General features: G+C 33.8%; 1 protein-coding gene across 1 annotated transcript; it reads right to left on the reverse strand.

Moving 5' to 3' along the window:
- Window positions 1–5,116: 5,116 nt before the first annotated feature.
- LOC145265273 (S-crystallin SL20-1-like) lies at window positions 5,117–24,896 on the reverse strand. Its single transcript, XM_080121053.1, has 6 exons — window positions 24,709–24,896; window positions 19,542–19,637; window positions 16,996–17,111; window positions 14,755–14,808; window positions 10,163–10,270; window positions 5,117–5,281 (listed from the first exon to the last, which is right to left on the reverse strand). Exons 1-6 carry the CDS (start codon window positions 24,839–24,841, stop codon window positions 5,117–5,119), a joined length of 672 nt encoding a protein of 223 aa, XP_079977179.1. The 5' UTR covers window positions 24,842–24,896.
- Window positions 24,897–25,233: the final 337 nt, after the last annotated feature.

Here is a 25,233-nt window from a genome sequence, read left to right on the forward strand (position 1 = left end):
ATATATATATATATATATATGTGTGTGTGTGTGTAATATATATGTATATATATATATGTGTGTGTAATAATATAGATGTATATATATATAATATATATATATTGTTTTAACAATATATATTGTTTTAACAATATATATTGTTTTAACAATATATATTGTTTTAACAAAATCCAAGACCTCAAAGAATGGGTTGATAGCAACAAATAGTGTATTTCATCGTTAGTTACAATTGTTTCAAGACTATTCGGACAAATCCAAACTTTATGTCGCTTGAAAATTTTCTCAAGAACAGCCTTTCCTCATACTTATTGAATAAAAAGCACGTTAAAATAAAACGTTATGGAAACAATTTCCCTAATAAGGAAAAGACAACAGGCGAAAGTATTTTGCCTGTATCGCACCCTTGCAAAGTATTTTTTAAACATTTGTATATTTAGCTATTTTCGTATTTCCATTAAAAAAAATTTCAAACGAAATACCATACAATGTTACCACCAATTACCTATGTTCATTTAATATGTTTTAATAATATATTCATTGATTTCTTAAATTAAATTTCTTTATTTCTTTATTTAATTTTAATTATTTATTAATCCGGACTAGTCAACTTAAACAATTTAAATCGTTGCGAGTCTGTGTTAGTTTCGTATCTGTAATTTGCCTTGTTTATTTACAAAAATATCGGCGAACATATTTATGTGATTTAAGAAAAGTTTTTATTTAAAACTTATTCAATTAGGAAAGAAATTTTAGCATTATTTTATAAGTAGTTCACTCTCATTCTTCATTTAAAATTAAGGATCTCAATCTATTTTCTAGCAGCGGGAGAGGGTACGGGTATAATCATTAAGGTAAACATCTATTTGAATATGACCCTCCAGTATTTTTGACTTGGAATGGGCAGCAACTTGTGTGGCCTCTATTCAAAACTAAGTATTTCATAAAACTTTGAATTGGACACCCACGCTTACTACCGAACATACACGTATATGCGAATATACATGTATATACACTCGCGCACTACAACATATGCTTCTTCACGTACCCATCCATACACAGGATATGCGCACCAACGTTTATGGACGTGTTTACATATACAGCAGTGCTTCGGCTTAGGGTCATAAGAACGTTTGCAGATCCAAAGGTGCACTCCTAGCGGGGACTTTTCCCTGGGGTGACATTGTTTGGTATGAATCATCCAGAGAACAACCGCGGTTTCACCCCATCCCTGAATATTATAATGGAATGCACAGTCGAAAAACGACAATTAGCGAGAAAATTGAGCTTGAGAGTTTGAGACAGAACAACTTGTAAAGATACGCCACACACCCCTCTCTTTCCACGACAACCTCACCGCTATATCGAATAGAGAAATAAAATCTACATAGATTCACTGGAGTCGGACATTATTGAACAGTGTACTGTAAAGACAATTGTATATAATTATATATATATTTATATATATGTGTGTGTGTGTGTGTAATATATATGTATATATATATATGTGTGTAATATATATGTATATATATAATATAATATATATATATATATATATATTGTTTTAACAATATATATTGTTTTAACAAAAACCAAGACCTCAAAGAATGGGTTGATAGCAACAAATAGTGTATTTCATCGTTAGTTACAATTGTTTCAAAACTATTCGGACAAATCCAAACTTTATGTGGCTTGAAAATTTTCTCAAGAACAGCCTTTCCTCATACTTATTGAATAAAAAGCACGTTAAAATAAAACGTTATGGAAACACTTTCCCTTATAAGGAAAAGACAACAGGCGAAAGTGTTTTGTCTGCATCGCACCCTTAACCAAGTTAAATCGTTGCGACTCTATGTTTGTTTCGTATCTGTAATTTGCTTTGTTTATTTACAAAAATATCGGCGAACATATTTATGTGATTTAAGAAAAGTTTTTGTTTAAAACTTATTCAATCAGTAAATAAATTTTAGCATTATTTTATAAGTAGTTCATTCTCATTCTTCATTTAAAATTAAGGATTTCAATCTATTTTCTTGCAGCGGGAGGGGGTACGGTATAGCCATTAAGGTTAACATCTATTTGAATATGACCCTTCAAGCATTTGGAATGGTCAGCAACTTGTGTGGCCTCTGTTCAAAACTAAGTCTTTCATAAAACTTTGAATTGGACACCCACGCTTACTACGAACATACTCGTAAATGTGAACATACATGTATATACACTAGCGTACTACAGCATATGCTTCTTCACGTGCCCATATATACACAAGATACGCGCACTTACGTTTATGGACGTGTTTACATATACAGCTGGCGATTAAAAAGCAGATGTAGGTGATAAGCTAAGTGGGTGCGAAGTAGAATGTCTTTTCGAAGACCTTGGACTTATAGATTTATTGTGGGTCTAGGTTGTCTGGATTGTCTGCACGGACGCACCCACCTACACCCACTCACACACACACGCACGCACACACACACACACACGCGCGTTTATTTATTTTTTAAAACGCTACTGTAGATTTCGTTAATTGATATATACAAACGTATAATGTTGGAAAAAATAAGCAAAATGAAGTGAAATTACTAAATAAACAGAGAATATCCTTTGATCGTCATTTATATATATATATATGTACACATATATATAAGTATATATATATATATGTATATATATATATATATATATATGTTTTTATTTGTTTTTGTTAGCGATACTCATTGAACGAATTCAATTATTCATACGAAAGTGCATTTTTACCTAAATGCGAGTTGGGAATAATTTTCCCTTTGACCAATTTGGTACCCCCTAAATGGGGAGCGGCATATATATATATATATATATATATATATATATATATATATATATTATTTTTAAAATATAATTTATAATAAAAATAATAATATATATATATATTCACATATATATATATATATATATATATATATATATATATATATATATATATATATTACAAGAGAACAATATCGTTGTTGAACCTGGAATAGAAAAGGACGAGATATTCTAGTCCAAAATATAAATAAATTCATAACTTAGCATCAAGAATCTTTTTTAATTCGATTAATAACATTACATAGTCAATTCTTAATGCTGCAATATTTTAAGTTACAAACTTATATTTTTTGTCTAGAATATCTCGCCTTTTTCTTTTCGATTTTTAACAACTAGTCCTTTATTTTCCATGTTTAAACTTAACCATATTACTTTACATGCTCACATTTTTCTATTTTAATCCATAATTTTTTCATGCTTCCTGTAAATTCACTTTTCTTGGATTAACTTCACTCTTATTTTTTTATTTTTTATTTTTTTTGCTCCCAGAAATATAACAAACATATATGTAATACTAATGTGAGACACTCATCTGTTTTCAATAAAATCCCCCCAATTATGTCCCTTTCATTTTTTAATTCTGTCTGTTTTACTTGCTACTTTTCTTTTCGCGAGAGCGGTGAATTGGTAGCAACAGTATTCGCTGAATCTACGTGCTTACTTTTTTTTTACGATTTTAGACACCAGTAAATTCATCATAACTTCGGTTTTATTGAACAAAAATTTAACATTTTTCCCCCAATATAGCTAGGAAGGTGATATATAAATTGTAATAATTTTTGGAATTTGGTCCAAACATGAGTAAGCGGTGAAGCTTTAAAGTAGTTCTAAATGGCTAAAACTGCCACGTAACCATATATTAAAACACTACTGTGTTTTAAGTATATATATATATGTATATATATGTATATATATATATATATATATATATATATATATATATATAGGGTCTCCTCAAGAAAATTAAATAATACCCTATCACATGTAGAATACTTAACGTAATTAAATCCTTCTTAGATAAGAGAAAAATCCAGGTTGTCCTCGACGGTCGCACATATAAACAGTGTGATATAAATGCGGGGGTGCCTCAGGGGTCTATCCTTGGACCTCTATTGTTCCTAATATTTATTAATGACCTCCCCGACAAAACTGCCTCTGAGATGGGTAAATATGCTGATAACACCACACTCTATAACAGGCATGACAGGAAAACAAATAAACACATATCTAAAAAAATGGCAAAAACACTAGAGGATGGCATCCAATCTGTAGTGGAATGGCGACATAAATGGATGGTCACATTCAATGCTGCCAAGACTAAACTGGTTTCCTTAAATAATTACAAGAAACCTTCTCTGCCACCAAAAGCAATGACCAGTTACTCCCTGTCTGAGAGTACATCTTTCAAAGTGCTTGGCCTAACGTTCACAGGACTCATGAGTTGGAACAATTATATTGAAAACATTGCCAGGGCCGCTGCGAAAAAGGTAGGCTCTCTCTACCGTTCTAGAAAACTACTGACACCTGAAAGTATCCTGTACCTCTATAAGGCCACCATTCGCCCATGTATGGATTATTGTTGTCACATTTGGGCTGGTTCATCTGCTGCTAGACAAGGTTCAAAAGAGAGTCGCCCATCTGATAGGCCCTGAACTGGCATCTAAGTTTCAGCCTCTGTTCCGTCAACGAAACGTTGCATCCCTCTGTCTGTTCTATAAGTATTTTATGGTGAATGCTGTGACGAACTGCAGAAACTTGTGCCCCCACGACGTAGACATCCTCGACAAACCCGACTGGCAGCTAAATCCCACCCCCACACAGTAGAGATCCCTAGATGCAAAAGATATTTCTACTCCAGTAGTTTCTTCCCCAGAACCGCTAGACTCTGTAATTCCATTCCAGGTCCCTGCTTCCCTAACTGTACTGACATGCAGAAGTTCAAGTGTAACGTGAACCGACATCTTGCTGCCCAAATCCCAACATAGTGTCCCAGTAGTTGCTGACCCTGATAGTAGCCCCCTACACAGAAATGGCAACGTGCCTTGTTTGGGGTGAAAATATAATAAAAAGAATATATATATATATATATATATATATATATATATATATATATATATACATAAATAATGAAGTAAACGAACAAAACACCAATTATATTTATATATGTGAACATTTATTCAATGAAAAAAATACGGGTATGTTACACACCGATTATTTTAACCACGAGTGATTATTGCATTTCCTTACATCGACTATTTTGTATGGATGTCTACCAGTTGGTGTTGCAACGGCTCTTCAGGTAACTGCAGATCTTGGGGTGGCTGGCAAATCGGTTGTAGAGAGCCATCAATTTGGGATAGTTACTGAACATGCTCTGGATTTCCCTGTACATGTTCTCCATGCAACAATAGAACATCATGTCGCACCACATCATCTGCAAGAGAAAAAATAATGAATCATTGAATTTCGCATTTTAATGAATTTTTTTAGAAGAAGAATCTATAACTATGCATTAACATCTGACTTATTATCCCTTTCTACTCTATAAGTTATTTTCCATCCAATTTTTCTGTTTTATACTTTATTCTAGGAGTACATTTACGGTTTTGCCCGATTGAAACAGATTGCCCGGTGGAGGGATTAGACAATGCACCAAATATCCGAACTTATTTCGAAAAGCGTAAAACGTCCATCTTCGTCTATGAACATAAAACGGAAATTTACTTTCAAAGCTTAAAGGGGAAATAACTCTGACAGCTTAAATAAATAAGTTTACTAAAGGTTTTATACCAACTGTATTCTACTATTAATAATACAAATGCAATTGCATTTATAATATAATTTTCACCTGTCTGTTTAAATGTATGTTTGTATGTTTCCCTAAAATATTCGACAGAGACGTCGGATTTTCTACGAGATCAGTATCGTTTTGAAGCTTGACCCTTCGGATTACAAATACAGAACAATTCGCTAACAACATTAATTTCTTCATCCTCAACTTTGAAATTTTCTACAAGGAGGGGTCGTTTTTCTCGCCGATATTTTCGAAAATCATCCCCTCTTTTCAATTGACTAGCTATAATTAAAATCTTCGCCACTTCCAGTATTGTTGGTTTTTCGCGTTCTTTTACCCCTTCACGATACGGGTTTGAGTCTTGCTGCCTACTACCAATTTTGTTTTTTGCTTAACACACACCTCCAAACACCCGGGCAACGCCGGCCACACATGCTGATTAAAAATAAATGAAATAAACCAAGTTTAAGTAATATGTCTAAACAGAACAATTAAATAGATTTTATTAAAACAATCAATTAAAATATAGATTTTTAAATGTAATATGCAAATGTGGTTGCTCATTGACTATAGATTAACTTATTGTTATATTAAATGCACTATTTTTATTTTTATCTTTTAAAACCTTTAGAGAGGAGTGTTCATAATTTTTGTATTAATCCTTTTTTATAACTTTTTTTAACCATGTTTCGACTAACTCATCCTCTGGACATCTCCATGTAATTAACCGCAAGAGATAGAAATGTTGAATCTTTTAACCGTATCTCAACGTATTACTGCCTTCGGAGTTCATAGCGCAATGGATAGAGGCATTGAGTCTCTACTAAAGATAGGTGTTTCAAGCTTACACAAGGAAGCACGAAGAATAATCGGTCCAAAATGCGGTGAGAGAACAATTAAGGAAGACAGTAATTACGGAAGTATACAGTTACAAGATTCAGCAATCCTATCCCATCGCAGTAAATCGCCCAAAGAAGGTCAAAGGGTCAAACGTGGGGAAATAACAAGTATGAAGATGAGGATAACAGAGCGAAAAAGATGAATGCGAATGCAGATTCTTTTTTTTTAACAAAAAGTATATACATTAATACGTTAGTACATTTAACGTAAGTACGTGTGTCACGGTTTCCATATTATAAACTGTTCGATAGGGAGATCCTACTTATTAAAAAGAAGGGTAGAAGGTTCAAACATACTAGTATTATTAAATTATTAGTATATCGATACATTTTTTTACTCAGGAATCATTACTTATCAAGGCCCGTATGCAAGTCGAGGATAAGGATTAATTGGTATACATTAGTCAATTTTATTATAGCGCAGTAAACACAATTAGTAGGAATTTTTAAAATTGGATTACTTATGGGGATGGTTCATCAAGAACTTGTTTACATTGGACTTGAAGACAATCAGATTGTAGTCAGCTGGAAATCAGACAATTAAATTTCATAGAATGTTATCCCCTTTTACCTTCCTTTTTAATAAATAGGATTTCCCGATCACCAACGACCCAATGTAAAAAAATAAATAAATAATATCCCCTTTAAATGGTACGTTTGGAAAAATGTGAGTTTTTATTTCTCTTTTAATATGTCGCTTTTGGACTGTACGTGTAACTAAAATACACCTTATGGTCTTCTGACAATGGTTCAAGGGCAGTATCTGTACTGTCTAAAGATGGTATAATGATATCGTGCGGTTTCCGTTTGCGCCGTGGTCCATACAATGACAATATTTCACAGATTCCTATAAGGGTATTGGACATAAACCATAATAACCAAATATATTCTGACACTACGTTAATTAATTGCTTAGATAAATACTTTTGCAGTTTAAAAAAATAAAAGGCTGCAATGATATCACGGTGTCTCCATTCACGCTAAACGTCCACAGAATTCCTAGTAGCAATAATATTACCTTTGAAAGATGCCGCTGTAGAATTTCCACATTGAGAAATTATGCTGTGATCAAATTGTATAAACAGTGTTTCTTTTGTACATATTAATTAAATTGTAAACAAATAAACAGAAACGCGGCTTTGTTAAAATGATTTAATATATAAAAGGCTATATGTCCGTCTGTCTCTCTCCATATTTTCAAACTCCATCTCCGCTGGAACTAAATATCGCAGAGCGGCGCTAGGGGCGTCAAATGACTAGATTTTTTTACGGAACGTTTTTTTATGGCCATTTAGCCGATTAATAGGTATTTAGCCGGTTAAAATTGGTTTAAGGGGTCAAAACTTGTAATACATTTTGTACATTCATCTTAGTTCGTTTTTAATTTTTAATTTTTAATCAATCCATATTCGTGTTATGTTGAGGCAGTGGTAACGTAACCAGTTTTCAATGATACATGGTTTCGATTCTAGTTGATGGCACCGAAATATATATTTTTTTACTTTCGAAATCCCGATTGTATAATAATATACAGGGTGGTCAAAAAGTCAGGTAACATTTTAAAGAAAAACGATATTAGCAATACACGTATATTTAAGTACCATACATTGAAATATAAAATGAAAAAAACATGAAATATGTTTATCTTGTTAACTGTCGTCCATTTCTCTCTATCAATCGCTGGAAGCGATTAACCACTGATTGTGTAACACGTGTAATCATGTCAGCTGATATCCGCGCAATCTCCTCTTCAATAAATAACTTTAAAGACGCTAGTGTATCAGGCTTCTTGCCATAAACGCTATCCTTTACATAGCCCCAAAGCCAGAAATCAGGAGGGGTAAGTTTATATATTACACTCAAATATTTAAACAAATAATATTAAACGAATAGATATTATAATGGATCATATTGTTTTTTCTACCTTTAACATGTTACCTGACTTTTTGACCACCCTGTATATGAAATTTGGACAAATCAAAATGTATTTAAATTTTAATCGTTTAACTTGTTTCCTTCATGAACTATAATCATTTTAACCTTCGCATGTATGGCCTTCACATTTTTACTAGTTATTGACTCGAAGCTTGCATGTATATTAGTTCAACATCACCTCTCTTGAGCCTACCAAATGTTTGGGTCAGTAAGGATGATGATGATGATGATGATGATGATGATGATGATGATGATGATGATGGCCCACCGCATGCCATTGTTCTGTGGGTTGGAACATGACTTGTTTGACCGATTCCAGCTCTGAAGTATTTCCCGTATGTTAGACATCTGTGCGATAATTCTGGTGCTAAATCTCTACCCTGCAACCTCTCTCCCACAGAAGAGACGTTGCGAGCCTATCCTTGTTTTATCGTTATTCCCACGGCAGGTGCTCGTCTGAACTCCAATCTCTGGCCCCCCACTCGCCAATCTTTCACGAAAAACACCCGTCTAGCTGAATCCACTGTGAAAAATTTCCCCCACTCTATATCTGTGCCTAAATCAAAACGCGGATTCCATGAACAAAGCTTCTTTCTTAGAACTGCACGCCTGTGGAACTCTGTTCCGTCTGCCTGCTTCCCACCGGACTACAACTTGGATGTCTTCAAGTCCAATGTTAACAAATTCCTAATGAACCGCCCCCTTAAGTAAACACTTCATCAAATCTCCACACTAACGTAATGTACTTGCAATAACCCTTATCCCTGAGTGGCTTCCGGGCCTTGATAAGTGGTGATCACTGTGTAAAAACAAAATCATTGACTGCTTTGTCTTTTCAAATGTCACGTTTTCTCTTGCATTCTTCATTGCGTGCAAGTTAAGCAATTGTGGCCCATTTGTGAGTTGCGGCACGCCAGGAACACCTGTCTTGTTTTAGTTTTCCCATGACTTAGAATACAAACCGAACCGTTTGAAGGAGTACTTCATATTGTCCTTGAACCATTGTCAGTAGGTACATTCTCATCATCCAGCTTTCTTTTTCCTTAAAGATTGCGACATTCGTATAAATCTTCATGATAGATTTATAGAGTACCATTTAACTACGTGGGGATGATTTCCCGAAATTATTTCATCTCTGTCCGCATCTGAAAGTGTCTGATAAAATCCGAAAGCCTGTCTGTAATTTAATTTAACTGTATATTATTTGCTGCAGACTTTCTCTCAAAGACGTGATGTTGCTAGTTTTAGTTTTTCTGTAAATTCTATTATGTTGTTCAGAATTATCTGATATATGTCCTGCTTCTTTTGTTCCAGCTTGTTGACTAGTTGGTCTAGTAGTCTTCATCAATACGCAGGTGTGATACTTCATTATAATACAGCTTCCTATTTCAGTAGCATCTTTCCAAAAACCGTATGTTTTTCTTACTGATTGCTTTGACCCCAATTTTAACCGTGATCTTTTCAAAACAAAACATCCATTTCTTATAATCATAGTTATTTTTTGTTAGATCATTACATTAAGTGGATATACGCTTTGTCTCGGGCGCTTTCAATAAAAAATCTTATTTTGAAGCTTGTTTATTAAAACTCACCTGGCCATACATAAAAATGTGGTTTCCACTATTACGCATTATTTGTTAATTATATCCTTAATCACATATATTCTGTACAAACAATCCAAACTTACCTGGTCACCCATAAAGAATTTGTTTCCACCATCGCGCATGGACAAGGTTCTCTCCATGAAGGGCATGACACGGTTGAACGTGTTCATATATCTCCAGTTCATGTAGTTCTGATAAAACATAGAAAAATAATGAAAAATTTCAGTTCTATTTTTTCATTGTAACTCGTTGTACTTTAATCATTAAATTTAACCACAACTATTATTTCTTATTTCTTATTTTATTACATTTTCACCCCAAGCAAGGCATATTGCCACTTTGATGTAGGGCTACTATCAGGGGCATAAGTTACAGGGGTACTATGCAGGGAGTTGGGCAGCAAGATGTATTCATATTACAGTTGAACTTTTGCAGTCAGTACAGTTGGGGAAGCAGGGACTCAGATGGGCGTCTCAAAGTTTATCGGTTCTGTGGAAGAAACAATTGGAGTAGAAAGCTTACTTACATATAGGGATCTTTACTGTGTAAGGGTGGGGTTTAGTTGCTCGTCGGGTCTGTCTGAGAAATTTAAGTCGAGAGGGCACAAGCATTCACAATTAAAGCATTCACAATTAAAATACTTGGTGAACAAGACAGAAAGATGCAATATTTCGTCGAGGGAACAGAGGTTGAAGCCTAGATGACACTTAAGGACCTATCAGGTTGGTGACTCTCTTTCGAACCCGCTCCAGGCGTGAGAGACTCGTAGATGATGCACCAGCCCAAATGTGACAACAATAATTCATACATGGGCGAATGGTGGCGTTATAGAGGTACAAGATACTTTCAGGCGTTAGTAGTTTTCTAGTACACTGGACATAGCCTACCTTCTTTGCAGCGGTCTTGGCAATGCTCACAATATATTTGTTCCAACTCATGTTCCCTGTTAACGTTATGCCGATGATTATAAAAGGTTATTGTTAGTATCTTAATTAATTACATATTGGCATGTCCCAATTCTGTTCTCTTTTTTTTTTTTCAACAAAATATTTTTCTAGCCGAATTAAATGCACAAAAAAGCAATATTTCAATATTCCAGTCCATATTGTTCTGGTAAAAATAGAACCATAAACAATATCAGGCAATACAAAACGTATTCATTCGGCACACTCCTGCTATATTATGGTTTATTTATGAAATATAATTAGCATAAAATCTCCGGTTAAAAAAATGATAGAATAAAAATAATGTTTAAAAACAGTAATAAATTTACTTTAATTGCCTTGGATTTTACGACTGTGCCTCTATTTTTTTTCATTGAATATAACTAAATTATCGTTTTGAGTCGTGGCATTGTGGCTGCAAACATTTTAGATCCTCAATCTCTGTCCTTATTAGAAAATTTTAGACTGACTATGAATATTATTTTGCTGAAAACCGTTCCCTCTAATGTAATACGCTACGACGAGCCTTCCAGACTTTTCTTCTGTGTGAACAGTTTTATTGATAATTTGTAACCGAATTAAATGCACACAAAAAACAAAAAAATACTTCAATATTTCAATATTCCAGTCCAAATAGTTCTGGTAAAAATAGAAGCATAAATAAATATCAGGTAATACATAAACGTATTGATTTGCCGTCATCTATTCCTGTTGTCTAATGATTAATCTATGAAATACAATCAGCATAAAATGTCCGGTTAAAATAAATATAGAATGAAAATAATATTTAAAGGTAGTTATAAATTTTATTTAATTGCCTTGGATGTTAGGACTGCGATCCTATTTTGCTTCATTGAATCTTACTACATTATCTTTCTTTAATTGTGGCTTCTTTTAAAATAAATGTAAACATTTTAGGTTTTCAATCATTGTTCTTAATAGCAAACTTTATGATTGACTATGAACATTACTTTGCTAAAAACCTTTCCCCTAATGTAATAAGCTACGAGCAGCCCTCCAGACTTTTTTCTGCATGAACACTTTTATTGATAGTACACATATAAAACTCTAGTCCCTTCCGAAGTAATCTTCTCCAGCTGCAATACACTTATTGCATTGTTCCAACAATCTCTGGAAGGCCAGATGGAAGTCCTTTTGTGTGAGCGTATTAGTGACACACGTTATAGCTTCTTTTATCTCCTCAATTGTCCCATAACAACAGCATCTAATGTTTTCCTTGATGTTAGTGAATAACAAAAAGTCATGGGAACAAAGTATGAACTAATGGAAGACTGGGGAGCTGCTTTGATGCCTATCTTGGTCAAATATTATGTGACAAGGATGGAGTTTTGGGCTGGTGTATTCTTCCAAATCTTCCGAATCTTTAGTTCCTCACGAATAATTGAATGCAGAGTTCCCACACTGGCATCAAACTGTCCACTTATTGTTTATATAAACACACGACAGTCCTTATCCATGAAGTGTTTCATGTGACCCAATTACAGGTGGTGGTCGAATTTTACGTTAATAACTGTTATAATAGATTTAAATGAGAGCTTTTGTTATGTGAACTATCCCAGTAGCCTTTCTGACTCGATTTATTTGGTCAATAATGCCACCACATCGAGGAAATATAGCTTCAGTTGCGAATTTAAAATATTGATGATAATAATATTTAATAATAATATTGTTTTGCGAAGAAAATAATAAATTCAGGTAGAATAGTATTAAAAGTAATTTGACTAAAATCGGGAGCAGTAACTAACCTTTTGGTCAACCCCCAAGAACGCTCGGCCTGGGAAAACATCTGATGGAAATTTACTTTGATACGCGAGTATAAGCGGAGGCAATCAGAAGAGAGGGGAATGTGTTGTGGTGACTCCTGATTGGCTGGTTGAGATTGGAGAAGCTTTACTCCCCACCAATCTATCTGAAATATAAGCTCTGCAAAACACCCCTGAATGCGTTCAAATTACGCTGACTAAATCTTTAGAGTGATATAAAAAGTTGGAACTGTTTGAAATTCAGGTACTTATGTTTTTGCATATACGTATCTTAAATCTTATTTAGACAAAAATTATCTTAAATCTTATTTAGACGAAAAATTATCTTAAATCTTATTTAGACAAAAATTTATCTTAAATCTTATTTAGACGAAAAATTATCTTAAATCTTATTTACAGGAAAAATTATCTTAAATCTTATTTAGACGAAAATTTATCTTAAATCTTATTTAGACGAAAATTTATCTTAAATCTTATTTAGACGAAAAATTATCTTAAATCTTATTTACACGAAACATTATCTTAAATCTTATTTACACGAAACATTATCTTAAATCTTATTTAGACGAAAATTTATCTTAAATCTTATTTAGACGAAAATTTATCTTAAATCTTATTTAGACGAAAAATTATCTTAAATCTTATTTACAGGAAAAATTATCTTAAATCTTATTTAGACGAAAATTTATCTTAAATCTTATTTAAACGAAAAATTACCTTAAATCTTATTTAGACGAAAACTTGTCTTAAATCTTATTTAGACGAAAAATTATATTAAATCTTATTGAGATGAAAAATGATCTTAAATCTTATTTAGATGAAAACAATTAATTGGTTCCAAAACCTTTTAAGAAAATAATATAATGTTTTATCGATCGAGACAAAAATGGCGATGAATGGTGTTCTTTCAGAAAATTGTAAATTTTAAATTCTACTAAAAATATTAGAAAACGTTTTACTATATTCCACTTTTCATATGATAAAACTCAAGCTTTTATCTTTCTGAAAAAAAGTGCTGAGGAATAATGTATTTTAATTCGTTTTTTTAAACAACTACTTGTTTATCTTTTATTTTTGGCCGTGCCTAGTTTATCATATTAGAAACTCTTTCAGTGATATTTTAGAATATTTCAGTTAATAAGGTTAAACAGATTGACATACGATAACGTCGATGAGTTGTATTTTTTTCTTTACTGTTTCTGTGCGCGAGTTGAGAGAAATGTTGCAGAGATGAACACCCAGAGTGCAGCACTCCACGACAGTGCCCATATACTCGGATCAACTGGGTTCCACTGGGGTATCGGAGAAAATATGTCTTTTAAAATGGTTAGGTAGTTTAGAGAAGAAAAAATACACATTTCAAATGAATTAGAATGTTTACTGATTAGCCCAAAATATAATTATTTCTTTTATTATTTAGGATAATGTATGTGCAAACGATATGTGTATGGACGCCTTTCTGCATTTTGATTTTGTACATCGACTACACGATTTTCAGGTTAAAATGTCAACAGAATCCAAGGAATAATGGTTTCTTTAAAAAGGCTCTAAAAATCTCAATTATTAATCGATTAGCAGGAAATACAGAAGTTGTCCGAAAAGAAAAAAGAGGAAGAAAATAGGTAAGATTGGAAAAAACGAAGTTAACCAATCAAATAAGATAAGGAATAAAATAGACAGTAATTGGAACGTACCCCAGGCAGAACGAGGTTCCGCATCGGTGAAGACAACTGCTATCGATAAACACGTACCTATCCACTGAAGTCTTAGAGAAAGAGCGAAAAGAAACCTTAAGTCGTTTCACCTGCTCCCGACTTTGTCTTCGCTCTCTAACTTGCCGTTTAAAAAGGGCAGACAACTCGTGTTGCTCCCAAAGTACAGTATTCAACGATAAATTTAACTTTTAAGTATTTTATATTTTTCTTGGGAAATAAATAAAATACTTACATCGTAGTTGCTGCAGTTGCCTTCACCACCGAAACCGTAGTCATTCATGTTGTACTGTGGACAAGAAAAGAAAAAATTTAGTAATTAATAAATTCATAATGATCACACTCGTACACAAGCGAAAAACACTTTACGAAATTAATTAAAAATAGCATATTCATCCACAAAACCACGGGGCACACCACTCCATATAATACAAAAGAAAAACGTAGAAATTTATTGGCCATCAATGCGTCCTTGCTTGCTTGCTTGAATCTTGTAATTAATATATTTACCAAGAATTCTTCATAAGTTTTGGTTTCGGTTTCGTTTCTAACTGATTTCACTCAGGTCTTGTATATATTTATATTTTTACTTTTGTAAGCACTATTATATAATGAGTCAAATATAATAGATAAAATTCGATAGGAAATTGACACTGTGAATAAATTAAAATATAATATTTTAGCGTATTTTTCGACCGGGCAACGCCAGACACCTCTGCTAGTTACATTATGAAATTGTCGATTAGCTTATTTTGTATTTGTTTAATATGATTATTGTGTAATCCATGTTAGAGATTAACTGGGAAACACTGAAAGCTTGCTTGACGCCGATTTTTTTGACTATTTTAAGCCCAACATTTTGTCAGCAAAAATCATGTTTTAGAATAATAAAAATATTTAGAAATTTATTCGCATATTCCTTACCAGGAATGTTAACTTAAAAATGTTGTAACAATTTAGTTGGCAGCTTAGAAATAATAAGTAGAATCATCAGATACGTATATCATTAACGTATATTAATGGCGTCATTTAGAGAGGGAGATGGTCTTTTTGAGATGCGTGGAAATAAGTTAGTGTTGAGAACGTGAAAAGTTGACTGATTGTGATGGCTCAGAACACGTCTAACACCGATCAAATGTGGAAATCTAAGAACAGCGTTGCAACTTCTCAAGGAAAAAAACACTCTGAAAAAAAAAAAAGATGCCGAACATTAAACCCGAGGCTATGTCGTTATTGGGGTGAATTTTCCTTGCAACTTCTTTGTCGAACAAAACCAAAGTGGGATCACATATGTTTTCGATTAGTCAGATGTTGAAACCCCAAATACGTGTTATCGGTCCTTTGTGTTGTAAAGGTTTTTTGTGCATATTAGTGTCCTTTAATGACCTGTATTTAAATGCACGTAACAAACACAACGTTCTGCAAAACCAAAAACAAAAACAACAAACCACTTTTCCCCCCTTTTTCTTTCTTGTCATTTCTCTTTCTATTTCCCCAATTATCTGACTAACGCAAAATATACCAAACATTAATACTGTAACCCTTTTTCTTTCTCGCATTGCAAAACTCATTCATGTTCTACAGATGAGGGAAGAAAAACGATAAATTCCACCATAAAACAACAAAACTAAACACGAAAAACTAGCGATTGAAGATACGAAGAGCTTGAAGAATAAACACCCTCTACAAAACAACTGGATGCAACATTATTACTATTTCCAAAATAACTGAATTCGGCATTAAATAACCCGAAAAGCGTTTATATTTTGTAAAACAAAATAACGAAACCAAAGCAAACACACAAACTACGAACTGTAGATTAGAAAATCACAACGGCAGACGGATGTAGATGAACACACGTATATAAAGTTGCATCAAATCATACACGAGAGGATAATAGGATTTCATAATAGGATTTCATAATAGGATTTCAGAAATATATACACGATTTACATCACCCCATATAGAACTCCCCCCCGCCACACAACACTAATCCCTTAAGTTATTTCAAACATTATCATGTAGAGTTTAAAAAAAAATCATAGGATTAAATTGAAGACATGGATATAGATAACAAATACAATAGATAACGTTATTCACCTTTCAACTGAATTATTTTCTATTAAATTTGAGTGGTTACTTCAGAACTTGCTGGGTAAATCATTTCTAATATTATAATCAACTAATGGGAGGCAGTGGTTTCAAATAGAATATGATAAAATAAAAGTCGTTACTTAAATTCATTTGTGTAAGTTAAATATGTATAGTTAATTCAAATGTTAAAAAACTCAAGCTTAAATATCTTCAAGCTATAAAACCTCTCTTTAAAATAAGCTGCATCTGCCGTACATGTGTCGTACATGTGAATTAATCGAGATGACAATGACGCCACGGTGTGATAGCCGATACGAGTACATAAGCAATTTATAACCTTCAAAATATCAGCAGTTAATATAATTGAATATATCTTACTCACCCTGAAACGTCCGTTTCTCCAGTGGAAGTACCTCATGTAATCGTGCATGATTTCATAGAAGCAATCGCTGATGTAGTCACACCTGAACATGTCCATGGGGCTCTTGGGATAGAAGTCTGCAATAAGAAATTAGAATAGTTGCAATCCAAGAAGAAATATATTTTTAAGAACAACTTATGTTCGAAGAAGATGTTACGAAGTTAGCTGAAAAGATGGTACGCTCCATTTAGTCGGCTAGAATCATTAAAGCTCTACTGGTATTCTATGTCGCTATAAAGTCATCTCGCCCTCATGCGTGAGGTATTGTTTTAATATATGGTTGGTGTACGAACCATATGCATTCCTCGCATTGACACAATGTAAAAAATTAAAATTTAACCTAATATGTATCGCCCTGTTTTCCAAACTCCAGCTTCTGTTATATCGCCACAATGTTGCATTGCTAGTAAATTCACGAAATGTGCATCGATTAAGTTAATAGGATTGTGACCCACAGTTCCATCCAACTAGCAGCTACAGTCTATGTCTTCCTATCTGCCAGAAGATTTTCTATTGTCATCTATTCTTCAGATGCTGCACTTCAATAACTTGCTTTCTGTCAGTGGAGGAGAAATTCTTCACGATTGCGACAATTTTTTTTGTTCCTTTCCCCCACGTTTAAAAAGCGACCCTGGTGTCTAACTCTGTCCTGTGGAGAGTCAGCGTACATATGTACTCTCTGTTGCTGTAGTCTGTTTCGCATCGGCTTAAATCAGATTCGTTTTCATTGGGGAAAAATGGATGCGGAAGACTTACTGCTGAACATTTCGTTTGTTTTGTTGAGCTTTTCAAAAATGAATACAGTTAAAAATTCAGCCAGGACAAGCTGTTCTCACTCAGGATAAATCCCGCAAAACAAACGAAAAATTCCATGTAGTTGTGTATGATTTCATAGAAGCAATCATTGATGAAATTTCACCTGAACATGTCCATATGCTTCTTGGTATACAAAACTATACATAACAAATTCAAATGGCAATAAAATGTGAAAAAAATATACAAGAAAAATCAATTATTAAAGCTTTTTTTAAAATTTTGCAATTCAAACATTTAAATTAATATGGCAAAACAGTTTATTGGATAAGATTATGTTTTTCAAATCCCACAACAATATACTTATTTTAATTAACCTTAAAATAAATTCAAACACGAACCGCGAATATATATATAATATATGAATATCTATAAGGGCGAATCTATTAATAAATAATGCGACGTAGTTTAATTGTTCGCGATAAATTTGTGGAAATTGTCTGACGTCATTATATTTCAGTTACATTTTGCATAATAAAGTATATCTTATAAATTTTCCTACTGTCTGTCTGTGTGTGTGTTACGTGGTTTATCTAAGCCTAAAGGCAACCCACACAGGCAAGTAAGGTACTGAAATAAAGCGTATGACCCAGCGGATGTTTTAGTGATATTTATATCCATGTTTGGTGTAGGGAAACGCAAAAAATGCAAATAATGCAAATAAAATAAATAAATAAATAAATAAATAACGATTTACTAAACGACGTTTTATTTACTGGATAATTTCCAGTATTCACCGGAAGTTATTATTTCCTTTAGCAAGCTTGAATTACTGTGTGTGTATGACGTGGTTTATCTAAGCCCAAAGGCAACCCACCCAGGCAAGTAAGGTACCGAAATGAAACTTATGACCCAGCGGATGTTTTAGTGATATTTATATCCATGTTTGGTGTATGGAAATGCAAAAAAAAAGGAAAAAAATTGCAAAAAAAATAACGACTTACTAACCAAAGTTTTATTTAATGGATATTTTTTCGGTACAAGGACTCAAGTTTGCCAATCTGGCCAAACTTTGGTTCTTTTTTTAACAAAAAAAAAGGTGTTATACGGTTACAAGCAAAATTAGAGATAACATTTTATCGTTTTTTTTTTTAAATGGTTAACTTTTGAATATGCATACAGAAAAGGGGTACATTTTTTAAAAATAATATTATCTAGTATATAAAAGACTATATGTGGGTCCGTCCGTCCATCCGTCCGTCTGTCTGTCTGCCTGCCTCCAGATTTTCAATGTCTATCTCCCGAAACTAAAAGTTGAAAAGCGGCGCGAAGGACCTCAAATGATTATATTTTTTACGGGCCGTTTTTCTGTCTGTTTTTAGCCAGTAAAATGTTTTTAGATGTTAAAATGAGGTCACAATTGAAGAAATAATCGTTATTAATTTTGTACATTCATCTTAGTTTAATTTCAATTTTTAATTTTTATAAAGTTCACATGAGAGTCGCGTTGTATACGCAGCAGCTTTGACTGCTACAGATTAGCTTTTCGGTTTCGATTCTAGCTGATGGCACCCAATTACACTATTTCTACTTTGGAAATCATGACTCTATAATAATATATACTATATCTGGATGAAGAAAAATATCATATTTAAGCGTATTCTACGACCGGAGATTGCAGGGTGTCCTCTCTCCGCTAGTTTTATGAAAAAGACATATAAAACTTGATTTATAAAATAAAATAAGGTACTTACTGTATTCACGGGCCAAGTACCTGCAAATGGCCATTGTTTCGGGCATCATGTCACCATTGTCCATCTGCATACAAGGCAGGTACTGACAGGGGAAATCTACAAAAAATTAAATGAAAGTAACATAATAATAATAATATAGAATATATTTTTTTAAACAAACATTATCGGCTAAATATGTGCTTACATCTTGTGTCGTGTCTCTTTTCATAAAAATCGGGTCATATAGCCGTGATGTTTGTGACGAAATTTCAAAATATTAAATTATTTGCATAAGTTGTTAATCAATAAAACGAAACTTTAAATTATAAATATAAACACACACACACACACACACATAGAGAGAGAGAGAGAGACAGACAGAGAGACAGAGAGACAGAGATACATTTTTTGTTTTATATAAGCGGTCATATTTTGCTACACATTCATTAGCATGTTTCGTTTAGCTAGTTACTAGTCACAAGAAACTTCTTCAAGCCATACAGCTTGTATTAACGCAGACTTAGCTTTAAAAACAAATTCGGAACGTGTGATGGCATTCCTCCGCCGTCGTTCTCGCCAATGCACGGAACGACTGCGTCTCTCTATCCACACAACCCAGTAGTCGGGTTGACAAAATAAACTGAATTTGTATTTGTTATTTTAACATGGCATATATTTTAGCGAGCATATGTGTCTCTAAGGTAGAGAAACCTATAGCTAAATCTATATACTCGCACACATGAAAAAAAAACGACGCCAAGTAAAATGTATACATACTCGTATATGTTCTACACTCACTCGTGATATAACATTATATCGGGCGATTTCCCTTGGAACACAGTTGGAACACAGCTTACAATAGTTCTACATTTTACAATATTTATTCCGTTATAGACAAGATTATCGGCTCCTCTTTCGGTTCCAGTTCCTACTGCTACTATACTGTTGTAAAGAAAACATGTTCATGCGGCGAAGAAAGCCATACTAAACATAGAAAAACAGGAAAGAAAATAATACTCTTCTCCGACTGCAAAGTTAAAAGCGAAAATCAAAACAAGCAAACGATCTTCAGTAAATAAATTATTCCCTTTGTATCGCTTGTCCAATAATAAATTTTTCATCAATTTTTAATTTACCAAAAGTCATTCCAAATCTCTCTCTCTCTCTCTCTCTCTCTCTCTATATATATATATATATATATATATATATATATATATATATATATATATATATAAACAAATTTCAACGGAGCTTTTATAGGAGACAATAAGGGTGGAAAATGAATTCACAAATACTAGATATTGGAAAATATCTAATATTTATTTATTTAATAAAGGTATACACACATTCAGTTTATAGAATTATTACATATATGTGTGCTTGTATTAGTATATATATATATATATATATATATATATATATATATATGTCAGTGTGTGTGTCTGTTTGTGTGTATGTGTGCTTATGCGAGTGTGCGTGTGTGTATGCGTGGGTGTAATAACACAATCACCTTCAAGACAAGTGAAGGGGTTAAAAGAAAATGTAGCAGATATATTCTAGGAAACACGGTTAGCAACATGGTCACATTTTTGTTCAGAAATTCCAAGTGTAATTTTATATAAAGCTTTCTTTAATACAGTCTGATATTTAAACCGATAATTATAACTTTTGTATGTATATATTCTAGTCAGATTATTTGGTGTGAGGTGTACCATGCAAGGGGTCGTGCCAATTCGACTGCGCATGAGTTAAACTGTCCTATCTCTATCCAAAACAGGAAGAAAAGACAACCAGTAAAACATAATGTAAAAGATGTAATGAAAATCTGAACTTTAGTTTTATCATCTTTGGATTTTGAAATTTGAGTTCATTATTTGAATTTATGAAAAGCATGCGACCTGAATATTTTGTTACTGAGGCACTGCCACGCATTCAAGAATGTTTATAAACTATTAATAAATGCAACATAGGATAAAGAGATGAAAGATATAAACAATGGCTAATCCTGCCTTGACAGAGTACAAAATAGACTTCGTGGCTTCGTGGGGGAAGCCCTTTTCTCTTCCCTGCAACCTCTCTCCCACAGAAGAGACGTTGCGAGCCTATCCTTGTTTTATCGTTATTTACATGGAAGGTGCTCGTTTGAACTCCAATCTCTGGTCCCCCCTCGCCAATCTTTCACGAAAAACACCCGTCTAGCTGAATCCACTGTCAAAAATTCCCCCCACTCTTTATCTGTGCCTAAATCAAAACGTAGATTCCATGAACAAAGCTTCTTTCTTAGAACTTCACGCCTGTGGAACTCTCTTCCGTCTGCCTGCTTCCCATCTGACTACAACCTGGATGTCTTCAAGTCCACGTAACAAATTCCTAATGAACCGCCACCTCAAGTAAACACTTAAATAAATCTCCACACTAACGTACTGTACTTGCAATAACCCTTATCCCTGAGTGGCTTCCGGGCTTTGATAAGCGGTGAGCACCGTGTAAAAAAAATGGCACATCATTCCTGCAACGGTTCCAGTCAGAGAATTCATATCCTTTTGTTCATATATTCGAAACCAGCTTTGGCCAACATCATACAGTTTGTGAACTTCCAAAACGAGAACGAACTGTTTCGGTTCAAGTCTCTAAGTCTCTGACGACAAGATGTAAGGAAACTTCTTATTTATAGTCACAGAGTTTGGTTCCAATGGATAAGTCATGCCAAATCGGAGAAGGACACCTATTTAATATTCTTTATTTGTTTGAATTTAATGTCGTTTGTACTTAACGTGCTGTTTGACTAATTCGTATGAATACATTATTTTGGTAAAAACGGTTGCACTATGCCAAGATGTCGTTTAAATTTAGAATAAGCGAGTTTCTTTAAATAATTTATTTATTAAGATACAAGCAGGGTGCCTTACGTTGTCAGGGATTGAATGATGATCAATGGATATTTAGCACTCGCATTTTTTATTGTCATCATAATCAGTGAAATCGGCAATTTGCAATTAAATCAATTAGTTGCCTACTCTAATTAAGGGCCCATCACAGTGCACCTCAAGGAAGCTTGTCCATAATACATTGTAGTTTACATTGCACTGTAGAGAGCCTACTACTAATTATATAAACACGTTGTGATTTATTATGTCTTTTTTTATTATTCCATTTTTAACCCTACACAAAGCAAAGTGCAATTTAATGTAGCGGGCTACCATCGGGGACAATAAGTTTCAAAGAAACTACAAAGAGGTGTGAGCACCAAAATGTCTGTTCACAATCAACTTGAACTTCTGCATGTCTGTAGAGTTTGGAAAACGGGAACCCGAGAGGAAGTTACAAAGTCTAGCAGATCTGGGGAAAATTTATAAGAGAAGACGGCTTTTTATATCAAGGGATCTCTACTGTGTATGGGGTCGGAGTTTGCTGCTTGTCGGGTTTGTTGGGGTACGTCGAAAGGGTATAAAAGAGGGTAGTTCGTCAGAGCCTCCACTATTAAAATACTCGTAGAACTGGAAGAAGAATGCAACATTTCGTCCATCAGACGGAGGTTTAAGTCTAGATGACAGTTCAGAACCTATCAGATTGGCGAGTCTCTTTTAAACTCTGTCAAGGAGCAAGAGACTAGTAGCAGATGCACCAGCCAAAATGTGACCACAATACTCTATACATGGGCGAATGGTGGCCTTTCTAGAGGTACATGATACTTCCAGGTGTAATTAACTTTTTCACACGGTATAGAGAGAGTCCGCCTACCTTACAGCGGCTCTAGCAATGTTCACAATATATTTGTTTCTACTCATATTTCCTGTGAATGTTAAATTTGAAAGAAATACTTTCAGGTAATGTATCTTTAGCCATAGCTATTGGTGGTTGTTCTTGAAATTATTGAAGGAAAAAAGCTAAGTCCTTGCAGCACTGAATGTGACAATTCATTTTTGTCTGAATTCCACCAGAGATGGGAAGTATTTCTCTAGTGTTTCTGCTATTTACTTAGATATGTGTCCATTCGTTTTCCCCTCGTGAATGTTATAGAGCGTGGTGTCATCAGCAAATATACCGATCTCAGAGACAATTTTATCAGGGAGTACATTTATGAATATTAGGAATAATTAAGGTTCAAGGATAGACCGCTGAGGTACACCCGCATTTATATCATATTGTTTAGATGTACGATCGTCGAGGACAACCGGGATTCTTCTCTTATTTAAGAATAAATTTAAATGCAAAGTGAAGTATCATGCTTCTATTGTTCTCTAAACACAAACATTTGTTTTGAACGCGCTTCTGTCATATAAAATCTCCTGTAAAAGTTATATGCCTGACCTTTTGGGGTGTGGAGTCATAATAGATTTATTTTAATTTTTAAATAAAAACTCAAGTATCCTGGTGTAATTGTGCTTTAAACAGAAACATTCCCTTCGAGCGCTCCTCTGTCAGATCAAAGAAGTATTGTTGATGTTATATATCGAACCTTTCAGCTGTCTAATAATGAGACTTTTCAAATGCACTTCTGATGTTAGATTGCGTAAGGTGTTAACTTTGGCTTGAATCGCCTGCTTTTTTTATTATCGATACTTATCGAAGACATTCCGATACAGAACCGACCAAATAACACTGGCAGACATATAAGTAATTCGCGTGAAATTTCATGAAAATTGGCCAAGCCGTTTTGGAGAAGACCTTGCACAGAGACACATTAGGTTCCTTTCACATCATAGTCGAGGCAGACAGATAGATTGAGAGATACATACATACATACATATATACATACATAGAAATGCTTGCTTCTCAACTCCCCACATAGTATCCCTGTAGCTTATGTCCCTGATTGTAGCCCCCTACATCAAAGTCGCGATGTGTCTTGTTATGGGTGAAAATGCAATAAAAAATATTCATAGAAAACTAAGATGAATAGCTTAATGATTGTAGATAGAGTTTTAATATTGTCGTGTCGCTTGTTTTATTCAGCTGTTTTGTTTTCCAGCACTACTAATACAAATAGCTTTTTGCGCCAGTTTTGAAGATAGGTGTTGATTCAGTAAAAATAGTTAATTTATTATACAGTATATCTCTAAATTATTTACCGAAAATAAAACCTAAGTAAAACTGTATCCCCCAAAATATTCAGGATTGTTCGTGTACTTGCTATTTGGTCACCGATCTGTACAATTAAATAAAACTGTTGAATAAAATTCCTTACCATTCCTGCAACGATCCCAGTCGGAGAATTCATATCTCTTGTCCATGTATTTGACGCCAGCCATGGCCATCATCATACGAAGGATTTCGGCACGTCCGCGGCCATTGAAATAATGCAGGGTGTAGTTAGGCATGGTGGAGTTGTTTTCGGCTTGATGACTACAAAAAAGAGAACGTGTAGTTGTTCTTCGAGTGACTGTACGTCTTTTCTGACGTTTAAGACTCAAAGAAGCCTCGTATATATACTCTCAGATAAATCAATTTGCTTTACTAATTAGCAGGTAGACGACGCTCACCTGTTCAAGGACGCTTATTTGAGCTTTACTGCTCGTTGGGCTTAATTACCTTTGCACTTTCCCAACTGTTCTTTTTCCACTTTTTGTTCCAATTTAGAGATAATCTTTTATTTACAACTTGTCATTAATGAAACAAAAGAGAAGTTCACTTCCGGCGAAAAGAACAATCGCACCGTCATTGTGAATGCAATTATATTTACTCAATTCGAAACATGTACGAAAAAAAAAAT

The sequence above is a fragment of the Euprymna scolopes genome, chromosome 40 (genome assembly GCF_053919585.1).
Source record: "Euprymna scolopes isolate OS-2025 chromosome 40, ASM5391958v1, whole genome shotgun sequence".
In the NCBI taxonomy this organism is placed as follows: domain Eukaryota; kingdom Metazoa; phylum Mollusca; class Cephalopoda; order Sepiida; family Sepiolidae; genus Euprymna; species Euprymna scolopes.

Bases quoted from the DNA above. Each gene is read 5' to 3' on its own strand.
- LOC145265273 (XM_080121053.1), bottom strand. From the start codon at position 24,841: ATGCCTAACTACACCCTGCATTATTTCAATGGCCGCGGACGTGCCGAA. The intron at 19,638-24,708 runs GTAAGGAATTTT...AATTTTTTGTAG, and splicing joins CTGGGATCGTTGCAGGAATG to ATTTCCCCTGTCAGTACCTG. The intron at 17,112-19,541 runs GTAAGTACCTTA...TTCTTATTGCAG, and splicing joins GTACTTGGCCCGTGAATACA to ACTTCTATCCCAAGAGCCCC.